This window comes from Herpailurus yagouaroundi, unplaced genomic scaffold, assembly GCF_014898765.1.
Source record: "Herpailurus yagouaroundi ecotype Mexico unplaced genomic scaffold, PumYag 162, whole genome shotgun sequence".
Taxonomy (NCBI): Eukaryota; Metazoa; Chordata; class Mammalia; order Carnivora; family Felidae; genus Herpailurus; species Herpailurus yagouaroundi.
This window is the reverse complement of record NW_024412403.1, coordinates 18,078,819-18,097,630: the sequence shown is the minus strand read 5'-3', so window position 1 is coordinate 18,097,630 and position 18,812 is coordinate 18,078,819. Positions and strand designations below refer to the sequence as shown.

General features: G+C 48.1%; 1 protein-coding gene and 1 long non-coding RNA gene across 4 annotated transcripts; one reads left to right on the top strand and one right to left on the bottom strand.

Annotated features, from left to right (window-relative positions):
* Positions 1 to 650: 650 nt before the first annotated feature.
* Positions 651 to 9,396, bottom strand: ADAMTS1 (ADAM metallopeptidase with thrombospondin type 1 motif 1). Its single transcript, XM_040484119.1, has 9 exons — positions 8,462 to 9,396; positions 6,445 to 6,791; positions 5,972 to 6,104; positions 5,520 to 5,687; positions 4,550 to 4,836; positions 4,112 to 4,298; positions 3,846 to 4,021; positions 2,756 to 2,931; positions 651 to 2,594 (listed from the first exon to the last, which is right to left on the bottom strand). Exons 1-9 carry the CDS (start codon positions 9,144 to 9,146, stop codon positions 1,895 to 1,897), a joined length of 2,859 nt encoding a protein of 952 aa, XP_040340053.1. The 5' UTR covers positions 9,147 to 9,396; the 3' UTR covers positions 651 to 1,894.
* Positions 9,397 to 9,901: 505 nt separating this feature from the next.
* Positions 9,902 to 14,220, top strand: LOC121036044 (uncharacterized). 3 transcript variants are annotated; one of them, XR_005793200.1, is made up of 3 exons: positions 9,902 to 10,269; positions 11,825 to 11,924; positions 13,653 to 14,220. It is a non-coding gene; the product is annotated as an uncharacterized LOC121036044 (long non-coding RNA). The 3 variants fall into 3 exon arrangements; XR_005793199.1 differs by having other exon boundaries at positions 9,902 to 10,881; XR_005793198.1 differs by having other exon boundaries at positions 9,902 to 11,924.
* The last annotated feature ends 4,592 nt before the right edge of the window (positions 14,221 to 18,812 follow it).

The following is an 18,812-nucleotide window of genomic DNA, read 5'->3' as shown; positions in this document are numbered from 1 at the left end:
ACCTCGAGATCATGACCTGAGCCGAAGTCCGACGCTTAACCCGACTGAGCCACCCAGGACTGAGCCACCCAGGCGCCCCTTATTTATGTTACACATCAGAGGTCGGAAAACTGCCCACAGAACAAATTTGGCCCAGTTTTTGTAAATAAAGTTTTATTAGAGCACCACCATGCCCATTCGTTTATGTTATTGTCTATGGCTGTTTTCACGCTACAACAGCACAGGAAAATAGTTGTGACAGAGATGATCTGGCTCTTCGCAGAAAACATTCACTAACCATCTGTGTATGTTATTGCATCAGTAGCAAAACCTATCAATCACTGAAGATATAATAGGGTTTTCTTTCTTTCTTTCTTTCTTTCTCTTTTCTTTTTTTTTTTTTTTTGTAGCAATCACACACATCAAGGATCCATCAGGTACATTTCATTAGGACGAAATCTTATTTCTACAGAATTTATTTTGTGCCTCGGATGTCCTTCCTGGGAACGAATTCTCATTTAAACAAAACAGACACGCACACATTCAAAAAGTGTTCTTTTATTATTTCTAGTAACATATATTGTATAAATACTCTATTTTTATATGCCCTTTTACAAAAGCGATATAACTTAAAAGTTTTATCATTAGAAAGAAATGTATAAAAATAAATATGTTATTATAGGCATTTATTACCAACTATAGTCCTTCTTAGAAGGAACACACAAATACTTATGAAGTACATAGAATTTATAGTAACATATTTTACTATATACATATGGGAAAAAAAAAAAAGTCCTATTCTCTTTCATAGTAGAAGAGCTGAACAGACATTCACCAGGATATGACTGTTGGGCCAGCTGCTGGGGGTGGGCCTGCTACCCCTCAGGAGCCTCCCCACTGCGAGACTAGTGATCTCCATGTCCCCAAACACTGGGGATCCCACTCTACACGCCCCATCCTTATACTGGCATTACATCCTTTTGTGTGTGTGTGTGTGTGTGTGTGTGTGTGTGTGTGTGAGATCACCCGGTCCTTCTTGAGCCGTGAACCGGTTTTTGTTTTCTGTTTGTGTTTTCCACCCACATTCCAAAAGTAGGCTTGCATGAGGAGGAAAGAAGGTGGAAGGTTTGAGCTTATCCTGTCTCCTCTGACTTTCACTAGCGTCTGATTCATTGCTGCCTTTTTTTTTTTCCTAACTCCTTATAGACTTAACGCATTTTCACAAACACGTGGAATTGTTTCTTTGTCAAAATGACGTCACGGATGAAGACCCAGCAGTGGCACAGGACAGCGAAGACGGCGTTCCTTTTCAGTCACTTTATGTTGCGAAGCATTTCTCTCACGGAGGACAGTCTTGCATTCTTAACTCTCAGTAGAGACGACGGCGGAAGTGTTCTCCGAAATTGTAGCAGCCGCGATCAATCAGCGCTGGCTGAAGATGCTATGGGCCCTCCTTTCTCCCTCCGTGGTTCGCGAGGTAAAGCAAGCCCTGTCTGCAACTGAAAGTCTCCTCTTTCTCCTGCTTTTCAGTTCCCAACCCGCACGGCACAAAGTATTTAATCATTTAATCGGTACCACAGCACGGGGATCGTGTACTCCTTAAACTAATTGTGACAACTGCGTCTATTTGTTTCTTACACTTGTCATAGATGTAACAAAAGGAATAATAATAATGCCCCGGGGCTTTATCATGCTATATCATTGCTCAGAGATTAATAACCCTCATTAGCTACCCTATCAGATTCGTAACTGGCAGGATATTCTGCCGATCTAACTTCTTTTCTACCTACCTCCACACTCCCAACTCCTTACCCTCTCTGTTCATCACCGGCAAGGTACACTGGATCCCTCCAGCCTTCTTGGTATCAGTGCACCAGCCCTTCCACACCTCATCCTCCCCTCAACGCTCCCCTGCTTAACTGCATTCTGCCATCGTACAGAAATCTATGTAATGCTTCGGTTTCTTGAAAGGATCGCAGCTCTCGTGAGACAACACCCCCCCGTCGTGGGACAGACATTGCAAGGTTCTCTTTTTGTAACCTTTCCCGCAAGTCTTGGAGCATGGTGACCAATCCCCCAGCTGCCAGTGGGGGCAAGGCACGTCCGCGCAGGGTCGGGTGCTGGCTGGCTTCACCTCCTTCGCACACTCCGAGGCGGGCTGCCCATTGAGGTCTCGGCACTCCACCACTCTCCTCTGCCAACCCAGTCCGCATGACTTGGAACATTCGCCCCACTCTTCAATGACCCATTCTGAGAAGGTAGGGATGGCGTTGAAGGGTTCCTTCTTCTTCTTCACAAAATAGGTGTATTTAATTTTCGGGCGAAGGGCGTTGCCCACGGTGAGGACCTGGATGGTTATTGGCTCTTTGAGCGGGCTAAAGCTGCGGATTCTTTCCAACGCGGCGGAGGAACCACTGTACCTCAAGACGGTACCCTTGTAGGTAATGTCTTGCTCTAAAGTGGACAGAGTGAAGTCGCCGTTCAGGATATATGTGCCGTCAGCGGCTTTGATGGCAAGATAGCTGCCATTATTCCTGGACCCCCGGTGATTCCGTTGTTTCACCTCAATGTTTGTGGCTCCGGCAGGAATCGTGACGATGTCATGATATCCAGGTCTGCAGGCAAGAAAAAACAGATATAAAACTCTCTCAGTCGCTGGCTAATTATAACACTCAGCTGGAAAACACGCGAATCGTTTGGAACGTCAGCTCTCCCAGACCTGTCAAGTTACCTCTACGTAACAAGATCTTTGGGAGTATGACGTTTCAAGACTCACTTTGCACTAGTAACCGATCCTGAGGTCTTCTTGCACGTAGATCCGTTTCCTCCACAAATACCGCATTTGTCAAACTTCTTTTTGGAGTCTATGATACGATCGCAGCCAGCTTTGACACACTGTCCTTGCACGCAGACAGAGGTGGAATCGGGGCTACACGGGGTACCATCAACCACCTGGAGGAGGGAGAACACGTATCTGGTGTCACACGTGAGTCAACTCGGGAAAGAGATGATGTTGCGATAATTACGGGAGATTTTCTCATGAACATAATGCCTCTGCTTTCCTGACCATCGTAACGAGAGGGCACACGTGACCCTTCTGGGTGGCTTTTTCACTACAGTAGATATAGGCGTTCGAAAATACTATACATTTTGATTACTTGTTTATTGACCTGTTCTCACGTCTAGGTCAGGGCAATGAAAGCAGAGCCGGTCCACCTGCATACTGCGGTACGCTCAGTGCCTAGAATAATTCCCGCCAATTGCAGATGCTGAGTAAGTCGGCTGTTGCCCGTTGAAGCCGCAACCGGGAAATATTTTCACAGCCTACAGTGATAATGGCACATGATAATCCAAGCAACATTCGTTTCATTGTTCTTAAATCTCAGAACCAGATTTATCCTCGCAGCAAAACAGCAAAAGGATGCTTCTACTAGTTCAACGTACGTTCCCAAACACAAGTGTTACCGACGTCAGACTTCCTTTTAATAAGTCCATTTGCACACGTTACCGCTAATCACCGGTCACAAGAACCGTGCTCCATGCTAATGCTATTTTCCAAAAGCGCTGTCAGGCTGCCATGCTAATACGCAATTTATCTGACCATAAAGGCCTTTTCTCTGCATACCAGAGTAATAACAAGCAATGCTAAGAATCCTAAGTGCCTGATTCGGGCTTCGTTCATAACTGGGAACGATGCCACACTCAAAAGAAGGCGGTGGGCAACATGTCTAGAACAAAAAGGAGATCCGATTTGAAAATCGAACACGTTGGGATGTGAATTCATGCAACTGCATCACAGGCTGCATGAAAAGGTTGCAGTCCAAGCCCTCGTTTCTTGGGCAACAAGTATGGATCGAAGTAAGTACCTTGGGCTGCAGAACGAAGAAGAAGCCAATGCCTTTGGCTTGACAGATGAGCTTGCATCTGTCCTTCGGCGAGACGCCAGCATACTTGGGTGTCCACTCCACCGCGGGCCCGCTCCCGAAGGAAACCTTAGAAAACTCGTTGTGTGCCTCACACTGTTCCTCTCTAAATGTTTTTCCTGGGAAGAAAATGATATCATGACGTCATCGGTTTTCAACCCTCGCCTGCCTGCTCGTGGGCGCATCACTTGCGACCCGCTTCTACTCACCGTTGTTATCCGGACAGTCTTCGATGTTACAGGACCTGTAGCGCACGCGCTTGCCCTCACAGTACTTCCCTCCGTTTTTGGGGACCGGGTTGTCACATTCCCTCATGGTGTACTGAACTCCTCCGCCACAGGTTCTCGAACAGTCTCCCCAGGGTCCCCACGGCCCCCAGCTTCCATGAATAGGAGTCTGCATGGGGACACAAATGATCAGCATTAGAACTCTTTACGGAACTCTTTTTAGGCAACGAACGAGAAAAGTAAGAGATGAAGAATCCGTTGTAAAAACCATCTGTCTTGTGTCCCCCCCCGCCCCCCCGCCCCCATCAAAGGACACAGACAGGGGTGCCTATCGTGCAATCAGATGTTTTAGCATCGGACTGCTCCTTCCAATTCCGAATCTTAAAGGCGTAGGCGCGTGCGGTGACAGGCAAAACTCACATGGAAATGCATCTTGTCCGTCTTGTTCACACACTTGCCGTTCAGACACCATTTCCCTTCTCCACAGCTGGTGCCGTCCGCCCAAGGGAAGTGTTTCGTTTGGCACACCAGCAACCCGCCAGAGGTGCCTGTGCACCACAGGGTCGTACAAGTGCTGGCTGCATCCAGGCAGTGCTTGGACTCTTCCCCAAATGTAAACTGGCACTGCCGGTTGGCATCGTACAAGGTCCCCGGGAGATCGGAGGGAAGCTGGAGGGGGCTCTGGGGCTTGTCCATCAAACATTCCCCTGCAAAGGAAATGCCGACCTATATTAAAGAGCGGTGACTGCAAACAGACAGAAGGTAGATCAGTTTCAGAACACGGTTACCGTAAGAAATCACAGAGAGCAGAGTGATTTGAAAACTAGAGCTGCTGGGGAAAACGCCAGCGAGAGTTAAATAATTTGTATGATACTGTCCTCCAAAGGGGATTTCTGCATTAACAGTGACAGGAAATTACTGTTCTGCTAAAAAGCTCAAATTAATGCCCTTTTAGGAGCTACTCGGCCAGAAGCACTGTCATTTACTGGGAATTAAGATCCAAAAATGTATGCTCGTGGGGCGCCTGGGTGGCTCAGTCGGTTAAGCACCCGACTTCGGCTCAGGTCCTGATCCTACAGTTCGTGAGTTCGAGCCCAGCGTCGGGCTCTGTGCTGACAGCTCAGAGCCTGGATCCTGCTTCAGATTCCGCGCCTCCCTCTTCTCTGTCTGCCCTGCTCATGCTCTCCTTCCCCCTCTCGCCCAAAAAATAAATAAAAATTAAAAAAAAAAAAAATAAAAAGTAAAATAAAAATGTATGCTCTTGACAACGAAAGCAATTTGGAAGAAGGGGAAATAAAAAAGCACACAAAGAAAGAAGGGACTGGTTTAACAAGAATCTTACATGTGGAAGGCTGGATAACATCTAGAAAGAGTAGCTGCAGCATCTTACCATGACCATTATCTAGGAATGATGTAATCATGTAGGCACTGCAGGGAGACCAAGGCTGGTTGTGGTTCAAGTTGGAAAGCATTGACGCCATCATGTGGGAATTCTGGGCGACACCATTCATGCTGGCACACTGCTTTGCATCATCGTGTGGCATGTTAAACACGTGGCCTAAGAAGCAATCCAAAACCCACATCAAAATACAGCACTTCCCGCCCCCCCCCCCCCCCAATCAGGGATTCACTTGTCCCGAACTGATTATTTCTAGAAGAAGAGATGTATTTTGGAAACAATCGAGCTTGAGCCCGATAGGTCTATGTCTTACAAGGCGCAGACAAATAGGTAAATTTCCAAATGTCAGGATCTCATACTATCTTATTTTGAAATCTGTTAAGGCTGGCCACGTTCAGAAGAGTGGGAAAAGAGGACTTAACTCCCACCCTGAAATGACTTACCTAGTTCATGAGCCGTGGTGAAGGCAGCTTGCAAGCCATCGTCTTCTATGACCGAACAGCTTCTGGTGGGATCACATATAGTTCCGACATCAGCCATCCCAAGGGTGTCACATGTCTGCGCCCCACACAAGTCCTAAAAGAAGCAAACGTAGGTCCTTATGCCTAGGAACAGAGAGCGCGAACCTTGCGACCTAACTTTTGGCAACAGGTATCTTCCCGTTCGTATTGGGAGCATTTACATTCGCCACCACCGAGCTGTCCAAATCTGGGGACTCCTCTGAAGATTTTTCTCTACTGCTATTCAAACAGGACTGTGGGACTTGAGCTAGTAAAATTACGGAGGCCGTAAGGAAAACTGACCACGTTAGCCAATTAAAAGAATGCAAGTCAAGGGCACTGGCGAAACGCCTCATCCTCGTCTCTGGGTTCCAGCGCTGCCCCCCCCCCCCCCCCCCCCCGGAGGGCAGTCATACCTGTCTGGTGAAGAGAATAGCGGTGTCATAGTGCTCCCCGTGCCGGTCACTGGGCGGGTTGTGCTGCTTCTGCCAGTTACAGAAGTTCCGCAGAGTGAGGGCAGCATTGGAAGTCACCTCGGGCCCCTTCTGTTCCTCGTAGATGACCAGGATCTTCACCACCACCAGGCTCACGGAGTTCCGGATGCTGGGGTGTTTGTACAGCCTGGCTGCTACCGAGAACAAGGTGAGAAGGTAGTGCTTCAGACCATTGCCGTGGAACTCTGCCATGGACTGGTCGGCCACCAGCATAGTTTCCACGTAGCGGTGGCTGGACACAAATCGCTTCTTCCTCACGCTCCCAGCGCCTGTAAAGAAACAGAAAAGGTAGTTTGCTCAGGGCCATTCTGGCCGGGAATAGCTACCATCCCAGAGTATATAAGGAAAGCCTAAGCAGTCAAAGCAAACAAAATAAAAATATACCTGGGACCACAATACCAAAAATAGTTGCATCTCTTTTCGCTGCAAATGTTATTTTTAAGGCTTTCTCCTTTACTTTATTTTCTCTCTTTCTCTTTTCTGTTCCTCTGCCTCTTAAATAAAAAAGGCCATGTGAGCCACTGAGGGTTCAGGCTTTTTTTTTGGGGGGGGGGCGGTGAGGAGGATTTCTTTTGTCCTCCTGGAAGTCCTACAATCTGCACAAGGCAGTATGGACATCATCCTACCCAGCTGCAGTAAAAACTTGGAGCAAAGGCATCAGGCAGAGAGCCCCTGAGTCACTCTTTCACAGGCCAGGACTCAAATCCTGAATGAGATCATCGGACTCCACGTGGAAGGCCCAGGGCAGGGCTGAACTGCGCTGCTCGGCTGTCTCATTCCAGGGGTCCTGGGGGGAGGGGGGAGGGGGAGTGTTCTGCTCTTGCCAAATCCGGGCACGAGGACCACCCACTCTGCCCAGCAGCCTGTCGTCCCATTCCCACTGCCCCAGGGAAATAAGTTCCTGCCTTGACCCGGGCGGGGGGGGGGGGGGGAACATTTGATTATTTAGAAAAGAGCCTTCTGACTCCTGACGGAAAGCCGGACCCCAGGGAAGTCCCAAACTGGACGCCGACCACGTAACTGCTTCAAGGAGCAGATGTCCAGGGGGAAAGCGGAAAATTCGAAAACAAGCCACGTGAGAAACTTAAGGAAGAAAAAAAAAAAAAGGCACCAAAGTGACAGGATGAAGAGAAGGAGACAGTAAGCACCGCACACAACCCAAGAGCCAAGGTGAAGCGTAGCAGGAAGGATCAGCAGTGACTAACACGCAAGAGTGCAAGAGAGCAGAATTTTGGCCGCGAGAGGGAGCGCAAACTGGGAGGCCGGGTGGGAGGCGCGGGGAGGCGGGGCCAGCTGGGCAAAGACCTCCCAAGCAGGTTCTGCAGAGGGGCCGGGCCGCCGCCAGCCGGTCGGGGTCAGCCTCTTTAAGAGGGAAGGGGGAGCAGGCCGAGGCCAGCAGGACAGAGATCCCAGCGCAGCTGTCCAGGCGTGCGGGTTGCGCACTGCTAGGTCACCGTCGCTCCTCCACCCTCCATCTCCGCCCTCCCCCCGGCGCAGGGCGCGCGCACAGGCAGCGGTTGCAAAACTCAGCGCAAAATTGCAACCCGACCAAAGAACACATGCACAGTCGTTAAAAAGAAACGATCAGGACGGAAAGAAGTCACACACGCTCACACTAGACTAAGGTGGAAAGGAGTTGGGTTACCAACTCTTCCCTTCCCCGTCGAGACGCTTCGCCCTAGCAGAAAATCGCTGCTCTGCCCGGCCTCTCTTGACCATTCATTATTCGGGCCAACGGGATTCGGTTCTAGCCGGGTTGGATTCGTTCACCAACCCAAACCTCAAGCCACATTCCTCCACACCAGGCCCGCGTCCAGTCCGCAGACGCATGTTCCTGCCTGCGAACAGGAGTTGACCCTCCACACGCGCCGCTCAGAGACAGTGGGGAGAGGGGGATGAATGGAGAGGCGAGCGAGAGCACCTCTTCTGCGACTGATACCTGTCGGCTGTCCCGCCCGCTGCGGCGCGGGGTCCCGCGGCGGCCACTGCGTCCCGGCGTCCTCGTCCTCTGGCCCCGCGCCCCCGGCGAGCTGGGTCTCGTCGTCCGTGACCCCGCACTTGGCGCCGTCGCCGCCCCGCTGCCTCCGCCGCAGGAGATGGAACTGGGGCCGCTCCGGCGGCTCCTCCCCGGCGGCGGCGGCGGCGGCGGGGGCCAGGCCCACGGTGGCGGCGGCGGGCGCGGGCTGGATGAAGTACTCCTCGCCCTGCAGGTAGAAGGCGCCGCTCACGCCCTCGCAGAGGCTGAGAGCGGCGGCCGAGCCGGAGTCGCCGTTCACGGTGCCGGAGTAGAAGCAGTGCGTCAGGTCGCCGGCGGGGTCCGGACGCAGCGCGTCGGGCCCGGGCCTGCGCCCCACGGTCTGCAGCGTGAAACCGGGCGCCAGGAAGCCGCGGTCGGGCTGCAGCTCTAGGTGCAGCTGCCGGCCGAAGGCGTCCAGGCGGAGGTGCGTGGTCGCGTGTCCCGGCGCGCGCTCCAAGTCCGGCAGCACCAGCTCCTCGTCTTCCTCGGCGGGGCGCCCGCGCGCACCCGGCACGAGCAGCAGCAGCGCCGAGGCCGCCGCGAGCAGTAGCAGCGCGGGCGCAGGCTGGGCGCCCCGAGGCCGCCGCGACAGCTTCGCGTTCCCCATGTCGCTGCCTCCCGTGCGCCTTCGGAACCCCGCGGGGACGGCTCGCTGCACCCGAGTCCCGGGAGGCACCGCGCGCCTCAGTGGACGGAGAGAGAGGGCTATTGTTCGGGTCGGGAGCGCGGAGCCTTGCTGGCTTCGCTCTGGGTTGTTACAGTGACTGTTATTCTTTGAAAGTGAGCGCAGAGCCGGCGGTGGACAGGACTCCCGGAGTCCCCGGGAAGGAGGCGCTGCAGTTCTGCGGGCGCGCGGGAAGTTTTTCTTCTAGCGCAGAGTTGGAGGCACCGCGCGGTAGGGGCTGGCCGGGAGGCTGCTGCAGGGACAAGAAGTGCCCCGGGACGCCTCCGGGCCAGGGGGGCAACGGGCAACGCGAGGACCGGTGCCTGGAGCCCCTCTTCGGTCTCCGCCTTGGCCGCGGGGCTTGGCTCTGCGCACCACAAGGTCCTCTCGGCCCTACAGCGCGCCCTGGCTTTGCAGTGGCCCCTGACTTGGAGCCGCTCTCCAGCGAGTGCAAGAACCAGGCAACCCGAGTTGCCCTTTTATAGTCTCCAACATGTCTCCACCTCCCTTCCCCCTTCTTCCTCCCTCTTGGCCGCCTTTCCATCCCAGAGACACCGCCCCCTAAACTCTGTCGGTGCTAAACCGCGCTCAGCGCCGCGGGCCGGGGCGGGGGAGGGGGACTGCCTCCGCGTTGGCTGGGCGCCAAGGGCTCGTCAATCTGGGGGCGGAAGACGCAGGAGGGGCGCTATGACCAGCACTTTGTGCGTCTGGGGTTGCTGCGGGGAGAAGGTACTCCCTTCCATTGCGCCTTCCCCCTCGCTAGCTTCCCGGACCACCCTCCCTTCTCGCTGCCCTTGTGCGGGAGCGCAGCTCGCGCGCTGGGCTGCAGTTCCCAGAAGGGACGGTGGGGGTGGAGGGCAGAGTCCCTTCTCCAAGATTTCCCTGCCCGGGGGCTGTCACTGGGCCGCCTCCCTTTGCCAACCCCTCCCGCAGCCCATTACTCCCCAGTTTGTACGATGAGCCGGGACTGCCCTTTCTAGAAAAATACCTCACCCCACCTCCACCTCCCTGGCCCTCCTGGGCGGGTTTATGCTGCTTGCTCTCTCTTCGCCCCAACATTTCTCGGGTAAGCTTGTTTGGGTCGGTGCCAACCTGCAAAGCATGCCTGGGGTCAGGGGGACACTTCCCAAGCTCTAGATTTTAAAATGCGTTCGCATTGACCTTTATCTCGACCCTGCCACCCCCTGCCTTAGCGACTTCTCTTTGGGGACCAGGCTCACACTTCCGGAATAGGTGATCTGGAACGCGTTTCAATTCCCTGGAGCCTTAGGGAGGGACTTGGGTTTCTCTTCTTCATTCCACAAATAATCAACTCCCGCCCAGTCTGCCTTCTTTTCCCTAAAAGCTGCTGCAGAACGTAGGCCAGGCTGGCGGAAACGTCAAGGAACCCCACTTTTCCACCCAGGGGCCAGCGGGACCGCCGGGGCTACAAAGTGTGCTGTGGGGAAATTAGGAAGTTGGCTCTCTTCCCTGACCCCCTCCCTCCTCTTCCCACCAGGAAGGGAACAGGCTGCATTCGTGTTCTGAAAGCAAGCGCTGCAGAGCCTTTCCACCTCCTTAGGTCCCAAGGAAAAGCTGAGCCTCTCTTCCATCGATAACGAGGGAGGGAGGGGCTCAATGACACAGAGGAAGGAAATGTTTCATAATGCTTCCACAGGCGGAAAACCAGGGGACAATGGTGAGAACGGCCGCCGCAGTCCCGGGGCAGACCCGTGTCCCTCTCGCGCGCGCTCCCACTTCCTCGCCCGGTGTCCTGTCTGGCCGTCCCTGCCCCTCGATTTTCACCAAGTTTTGTGTCAGCTCCTTCCTCACTCGTCCCCAGACCTTCCCAATTTCATTCTGCCCCGGCCAGAAGCGCCCCCCACCCCCCAGTCCTCCAACACACCCCTCTTCCAACTTTTGCTTTCAGAATTCTTTCCAACTTCCTCCACTCTCCTAGTTCTCGATTGCCGGCAGGAAAAAAAAAAAAAAAAAAAAAAGCAAACACAAACACAAAAACGCTGCTTGCCACTCTTTAGGAAAGATCACATGAGAAAGAAAGGCAAGGAGAAGCAGAAACACTTCACTCTTAAAGGGTAATAACCGCTGGCCCTACACCCTTAGGAATGTTTGCATTCTGGAATGTAATTTTGCTTTCCTAAGGTCAGGGTCATAGTTACATGCTGAATGGTCAACTCAAGAATGACATGTTTTATTAGCAGCTTAAAGTATGTCAATGACCAATTTCCACCCTGTCTTTGCTCTTCCATTTTCCCACCAGCTGACAATGTGACAGCGTTTTCTGCCTGCTTCCTTTCACCCAGCCTCCCTTCCCAGCCCTCTCTCGCTCCATCCCATTTCTCCTTCAAAGTTAGTGTCCACCTATACTCATGAGCGGCCTCATTCCTTTCTACTTGGTGTAGCCTGACTTTCTGTTCACCCTGGAACTAAGCAATTCACTTCACTCTGCTTCAGGGCGATATTTCCCATTCAAACATCCCTACTCCCTGGTTTGGTGTCTAGACTTTCTTCTTCGTCTCCTTCTTCTCTTTCTTCCTCTCCTACATTTCCCTCCTCTGTTCCAGTAGTTTTTAAGTGTGCCCTCTTTTAATGATTTCAGTTCACTTGTTCTTTCATTCTAGGCAGAAGAAAGGTAAGATACTTGAGAGAACATTTGAAGAAAAGTCATTTTACACTTGCAAGATATTGACTATGGAATCATGAAAACATGATGGCAAAGCCGTCAGTAAATTTTGATACCCCTTGCATAGAGGAGGGTTCTGGAAACAATATATGGTGATCAGAAGGTGGGGCCTCAAACTGGTTTTGAGATGAAAATTTCAGATACTTGAGGTGGCCCAGGAATAAAAGACGTACAAGATCTGTCAGGTTCAGTGTGATTCCCTTGAACTGGGGCAGGATGGGAAATGTGTGTTTTTTTTTTTTTTTTTTTTTTTTTTTCCTAAAAAATCATGTAATGCATTTCCAACTTTTAACTCTCTTACATAAAACTTGGCTTTTAAAATATATTTGTGCAAGTTTGGCCTTTGGTTTCTTTCTGCCTCCAGTGGGGTTCTCGTTGGAAGTCTGTTTAATTCAAGGCATACATTTCTAATCTTGAATGGTTTACTTCAAATCCACTACAATTTTTGCAGATTTCATGTTGTATATACAAACAGAGCTGAAAAAACAGAGAGCTAGCGGCAAAAGAATGGCCAGGAACATGGCTTTTTTATTCACTGGGTCTCTCTCCAGATTTCTGTTCTTTTGCATAATGACTCCAATCTGTTGTGCACCTGTAGTTCTGGGAAATGATTCTTTTTTAATCGCTTCAACAGAGGCATGGATGTAGATGTTGCCAATTACTAAGCTTGAAAAACTCCATCCATGCTCAGGAGAACATTTAATCTACTTGCTTTTTTGTTTTTAAAGACCAGAACTCTGTTCAGGCCTTTGTGGTGTTACACAAACATGCACATATAACACAGAAGCATGCTTATAAACAAAACTGTGGATTGAAAAAATACTTTACTATAGAAACAAGACCAAAGGAATCAAATTTGTACACGGCACTAGTAAAAGCGACATGTGACTGTGGATCCTTGTCAGTAAGCTTTGCACCGCCACCCATAAAATGTTTGCTCCTTAATTTGAACATGCATCCGACGCTTACGTACCGAATTCACCCTTACTGTTTATCTGGTTTTGTCTTTATAGAATATATATGCACCTGTAGAAACATAAATCTTGGTATGTCCTAATTTATAGACCTTAACCAGTTTTTATTATTTGTAGAGATGACCCCCAAGAGTTAAAATATTTGACATAAAAATATTTTTTACAATTAACAGTTTGACCTTTTCAAAGCATTCACGTCTTCTATTAACAGAGAAAAAAAAGTTTCTTGCATTTTAAAGTAAAAGAAATACACAAGTATTAATTTTATTTATACTTTACATGTTTGTATGTATTTCATTTTTTCATGTACTCCAGGCACAATAGTCTATTCATAATTTTCAAGAAGTTTATACCAAATTAAGTATTCCACAAGTAGCCATGAAATGAAGGAATCTGGTAAAATACATGAGCTGTTAGCATTGTTTTAGTGGAAATGTTGTCTACAGAAAAAATTAATGTACGTAGCTCATAAACATGTAATGCTATTCATATTTTCATACCACAGGATTTACCAAGTAGAAAAGGAAAGATGTTTAGCATTCGTGCTTTTGGGGGGAACATATGGCCTAAAGTAATATTGGACAAATGGATATTTTAGTTGATCATAAATGAGAAAATAGATAGAAAACATCTATTTTAAGCTGGTTATATACCCAGAAATACAACACTATTGAAAACAGAAAAATTACTGTAAATTGCATTTGGACTTAAAATAGCTATGACCTCAAAGCCATGCATTTGCAAGAACTGAAAAGAGTGTGCTGTGTCTAATCCACTCCCCTTGTTTGACAGATGTGGAACTTTGCCTCCGAGAGGTTAAGTGACTGGCCTTACATTGTAGCCAACTGAGGACCTAGAAATAACTCTGGCTCATAATTTTTCATCAAATGCCTTTTGGAATTGTAACTAACTAGTTGCTCTGGTAGGTAAGTATGCTGTCAGATCCGGGATTGCTGTTGTTTCCAATGATTAAATTTTAACCATTCTAACTAGGAATTTTCTGGCAATAAAAAATGTCCACCTTAAGAGATTCCCGGCCTTTAGTACTTCATTTTTGGTCCACGAGGTGGCGACGTTCTACAACAAATGATGTTTTCAGCTGCTTTGTTTTTTGTTTTTTGTTTTTTTCTTAATAGTTCAAGGCTGGAATGTGTAGTTTTTACATCTTTCCAATCCTATTTGATAATTTTTCATACAATTTTCTCTTACCTTTTGGCATCATGGAAAATATCTTTTAAATATTGTAACTTAAATGTATTTACATCCTTAATAATAAAATGCCTTTTTATTTTTAATCAATGGCTTTTAATGGCTTTTTAATCAATGTAGCTCTATTAGCTTAAACCAAAAACCAATGAGCCTTTAAAAAAAGAAAACTACTTCTGAGAAGATAATACCATAGGTCACTTTCATTCGTCACATTTGAGGACTTTTTTCAGTTCAAATGAAAAGAGCGTAGACATTGCAATTTACTAAAATAAAAATTCATTTATTCATTAAGCAAAAGTTAAGTGCCTAAGTCTGGTCAGTATACGTTAATACTTGACTATCAATACTAAAGTTGAATACTTGCTAAAGTTAAATGCTAAAGTTAACTCATTTGCTTGGTTTAGAGATTTTCCTTGGCAACAAAAAAGAGCGTCAAGTGCAAAAGTCTAAGAAAATAAGAAAATGTTCTACCACCAGGTGGTGATAAACGATAAAATTTAAAATCACTCAAGTGTGAGTACTTCAAGCAAATGTTTGACTACCCCAAATACAAGTGACTTCCAAATGTCACATAAATTTAGAATTGTATTATGAGGATCTTTTATGACTTGAAATAAATTCTGGAATTAGAAGCAGACAATTTTAGTCAGCAGGAGGCACATGAGACCACAGAATAAGAAATTTTAAACTAAATATTTTTCCCCACTCAGCTCACAATTTATTGATTAGATGATTGAGATAGAAGCTTTTTGGAAAAGTGTCTATTCATGTCTTCTGCCCTTTTCTTCACTGGATTATTTGTTCTTTGCGTGTTGAGTTTGGTAAATTCTTTATAGATTTTTGGATACTCACCCTTTATCTGATATGTCATTTGCAAATATCTTTTCCCATTTCATCGGTTGCCTTTTAGTTTTGTTGATTATTTCCTTTGCAGGGCAAAAGTGTTTTATCTTGATGAGGTCCCCATAGTTCAATTTTGCTTCTAATTCTCTTGCCTTTTGGAAATGTGTTGAGTACGAAATTGCTGCGTCTGAGGTCAAAGAGGTTGTTGCCTGCTTTCTCCTCTAGGATTTTGATAGTTTCCGATCTCACATTAAGGTATTTCCATCCATTTTGAGTTTATTTTTGTGTATGGTGTAAGAAAGTGGTCTAGTTTGATTCTTCTGCATGACGCTGTCCAGTTCTCCCAGCACCATTTGCTAAAGAGACTGTCTTTTTTCCATGGCATGCTCTTTTCTGCTTTGTCAAAGATTAGTTGGCCATACATTTGTGGGTCCAATGCTGGGTTCATTTTTCTATTCCATTGGCCCATGTGTCTGTTTTTGTGCCAATACCATACTGTCTTGATGATTATAGCTTTGTGGTAGAGGCTAACGTCTGGGATTGTGATGCCTCCCCCTTTGGTCTTCCTCTTCAACATTACTTTGGCTATTCGGGGTCTTTTGTGGTTCCATACAAATTTTAGGATTGATGGCCAACAGACACATGAAAAGATACTCAATGTCACTCATCCTCCAGGACATACAAATCAAAGCCACAGTGAGATATCACCTCACACCTCATGGTTCACCTGACGGTGAACAAGTCAGGAGACTACAGATGCTGGTGAGGATGTGGAGAAAGGGGAACCCTCTTGCACTGTTGGTGGGAATGCAAACTGGTACAGCTGCTTCGGAAGACAGTGTGGAGCTTCCTCAAAAAATTAAAAATGGAACTACCCTTCGACCCAGCAATAACACTGCTAGAAATTTACCCAAGGGATACAAGAGTGCTGATGCATAGGGGTGCATGTACCCCAATATTTATAGAAGCACTTTCAACAATAGCCAAATTATGGAAGGAGCCTAACTGTCCATCAACTGCTGAATGGATAAAGAAGATGTGGTTTATATATCCAATGGAATACTACTGGCAAGGAGAAAGAATGCAGTCTGGCCATCTGCAGTAATGTGGATGGAACTGGAAGGTACTATGCTGAGTGAAATAAGTCAGTGAGAGAAGACAGATATCTATGTTTTCACTCATGTGTGGATCTTGAGAAACTTAACAGAAGACCATGGGGGGAGGGGAGGGGGAAAAAGAGTTACAAACAGAGAGGGAGGGAGGTGAACCACAAGAGACTCTTAAATACAGAGAACAAACTGTGGATGGGGGTGGGGGAGAGGGGAAAGTGGGTGATGGGCATTGAAGAGGGCACCTGTTGGGATGAATGCTGGGTGTTGTATGGAAACCAATTTAACAATAAATTATATTTAGAAAAGAGAGCGAGATGGAAAGTTTTTGTTATTGTTGTTGTGTTATTGTTGTTGTTGTTGTTCCTGCCCTCCCCCCTCAGCTACAGCTATTGAAGCCAAGGCTAGAAATCAATTGTCCAGATATTTTGGAAGTGATTTCTGCCGTGGTGGTTTCTAAGCTTTTTTTCCTACAAGAAGGATTTAAGACTTTACAATGCTCCTTTGTAATTTATTGATAACCAGTGACTGGATTGTGAAGTTCTATGGTTTATTGGCAATTCACTATGGCAGCTCGAATGAATAGCTCAAGGTTACTGCCACTTGAATATCTTCAAAGTCCTAGAATTGCTGTCTGCCTCCCATTTTCCTGGCCCTCATTCTGGGCCCTCAACTCTGGCCACTGCTGCACTAAACACTTCTGGGGCTGGTGTAACCTCCCTGCATCCCAGGTGCCACATGCTTTCTCACCTGGGGCCCATCCAACTTGCAGGATGACGGTCTCGCAGTGAGTGCAGCTGGGAAGCTTAGCAGGGTTAACCCTCGACCAGAAAAGGAGCCAGTGGGAAATGGGTCCTCGTCCTGAGCGCACCATGAAAGCACGCACGCAAGTTGCGTCATTCCGCAACGTCAGCTCTGCGCAGCCACAAAGCAAAGTTAACGTAATAGCACGACAAAGCAGTTTCCGGATTCTGAACCCAGTGACGCTTCACCACGTGTTTAACGAGTTATAGATCTCACGGAGCAAAGCACACGTCGCGCACAAACGGGGTAGAACAGGGGTCAGGAAGTTAATGAACCAAATGTGAAGTCCATTTGTGGACGTCAGTCGAGTCGAGGCTCCGTCGTCCGGTCCTGGTCGGCTCTCGGCACTTACCTCTGGTTATGTGCGGGCAGTGGAGGATCTCTGTTCCGTTCAGAGATCAGTCTGCAGAACCTTTTGTGGCAGCTGCCTTTTTGAAATGGTCGTACACGGAGGAGCCAGTGTCTGGAGAATCTGACAGTTTGCTGCAAAAATCCTCCCCTTTTAAAGGGATTTAATCCGTCTTGGGCCGTTACAGACCTCCCCGGCTCTGCTGGTTATCAGTTCTGTGTTACCCACCACCACTGGCCTCAGCGATGTCGGGTCTTGGCTGCAACGCCCTTAGCTGCTTGAGTCACCGCTTGATGTAGGCCAGTGCTTGACACGAGTGACTCCATCTTGTTCTCTGTAGTTTTCTTCTTTTCCTTGGGAGACAGTATAGAAGCCCACTCTCCATGTCTCTTCAGAGGGGCCTGTTAGAACTAAGCTCCTGCTGTCCCCAACGCTCCCTTGCATCGGCTTTGGCCCTTCTCCATCTTATTCTTGTTTGTCTCCCTCCCCTGCTTCCTAAACTAGCTGACCGGCTCCTTGCACTTCCTACCTCCTCAAGGACTCCATGCACACAAATGTTTTTCTGAGGCTGCTTTCTGGGGCCCAAGTAAATCTCAAACAATGAGTATCAGAAGATGCGATAGACAGTCCGCTCACGGATCAGACGGTGATAAACAGCCTTTGATGGCGGTAAGTGGGGTGGCGTAGCCTGGGGCGGTCAGGGCACTTAAACAGAATGGGGAAAAGAGTAATTAAAAAAGAGTGTGTGATCAGATGGCTTCTGGTAGTTGCTTCAGAGCGGGGGTTGGTAAACTACAGCCTGTGGGCTGACCACCTCTTTTGTAAATCAAGTTTTATTGGAACAAAGCCACTGTCATTTGTTCGCGTGTTGCTTATGACTGCTTTTGCAGGACAAGGTGGAATTGAACAAGTACAAAAGGGACCGCGTGGCCCGCGAGTCCCAAATAATCGTTACCTGCCCCCTTATGGAAAGTTTGTTAACCCATGCTTTAGAAGCCTTGAAAACAATTTTAAAGAGATTTTTTTTTCCTAAGTCTTAATTGCATGTCGTGAAAGTTCTCTTTCTCTCCTGCAGCCAGAGGGCAGATGGTACTGAAAATCTGAAAATGCATCACCTTATAGTTGCCCTATGCCGAAGTCAGGGTCCTAATAGAAAAACGTGGGAGCCTGAGACATGATGTGGAGACATCTGGGGGGATTAGCCTGAGTATCTTGAACTTCCACATTCTCCTGAGCCCTCCAGATTGTCAGAGGCAGATATCACCTCTCTGCGACAGCCGGCCCTTGCCAAGAGACCCTAAAGTTCTCAGCAGAGACAAGTGCTTCTCCAAAGGACCCTTCCCCATCTTAACGTGTGCCCCACCTCCTGCATTTCTATTCTCTTATTTCCTGGAGAAATTCTTTGAAGAAACACGGGCCACACGAATTATGGTTCCCAAATATTTTCTAAATTCTGAGAGTAGAAGCAATGTTAGTCAAAAGCCCTGCACTGATAACAGTAATACCATCCGATTATATTTGGTTAAGACAAGAAGAAGACAACTTGGTTATTCTTATGACATTATAGAACAGTTTATCGTTCTGTTGTGAAAAGTTTGCCATCGTGCACAAAAACTCCACAGAGAAAATGCACAATTG

Coding starts and splice junctions, on each gene's coding strand:
- ADAMTS1 (XM_040484119.1), bottom strand. CDS start 9,146: ATGGGGAACGCGAAGCTGTCGCGGCGGCCTCGGGGCGCCCAGCCTGCG. Junction 4,837..5,519: donor ATTCCTAGATAATGGTCATG/GTAAGATGCTGC, acceptor TTTCCTTTGCAG/GGGAATGTTTGATGGACAAG. Junction 4,022..4,111: donor AGACTGTCCGGATAACAACG/GTGAGTAGAAGC, acceptor TTTTCTTCCCAG/GAAAAACATTTAGAGAGGAA.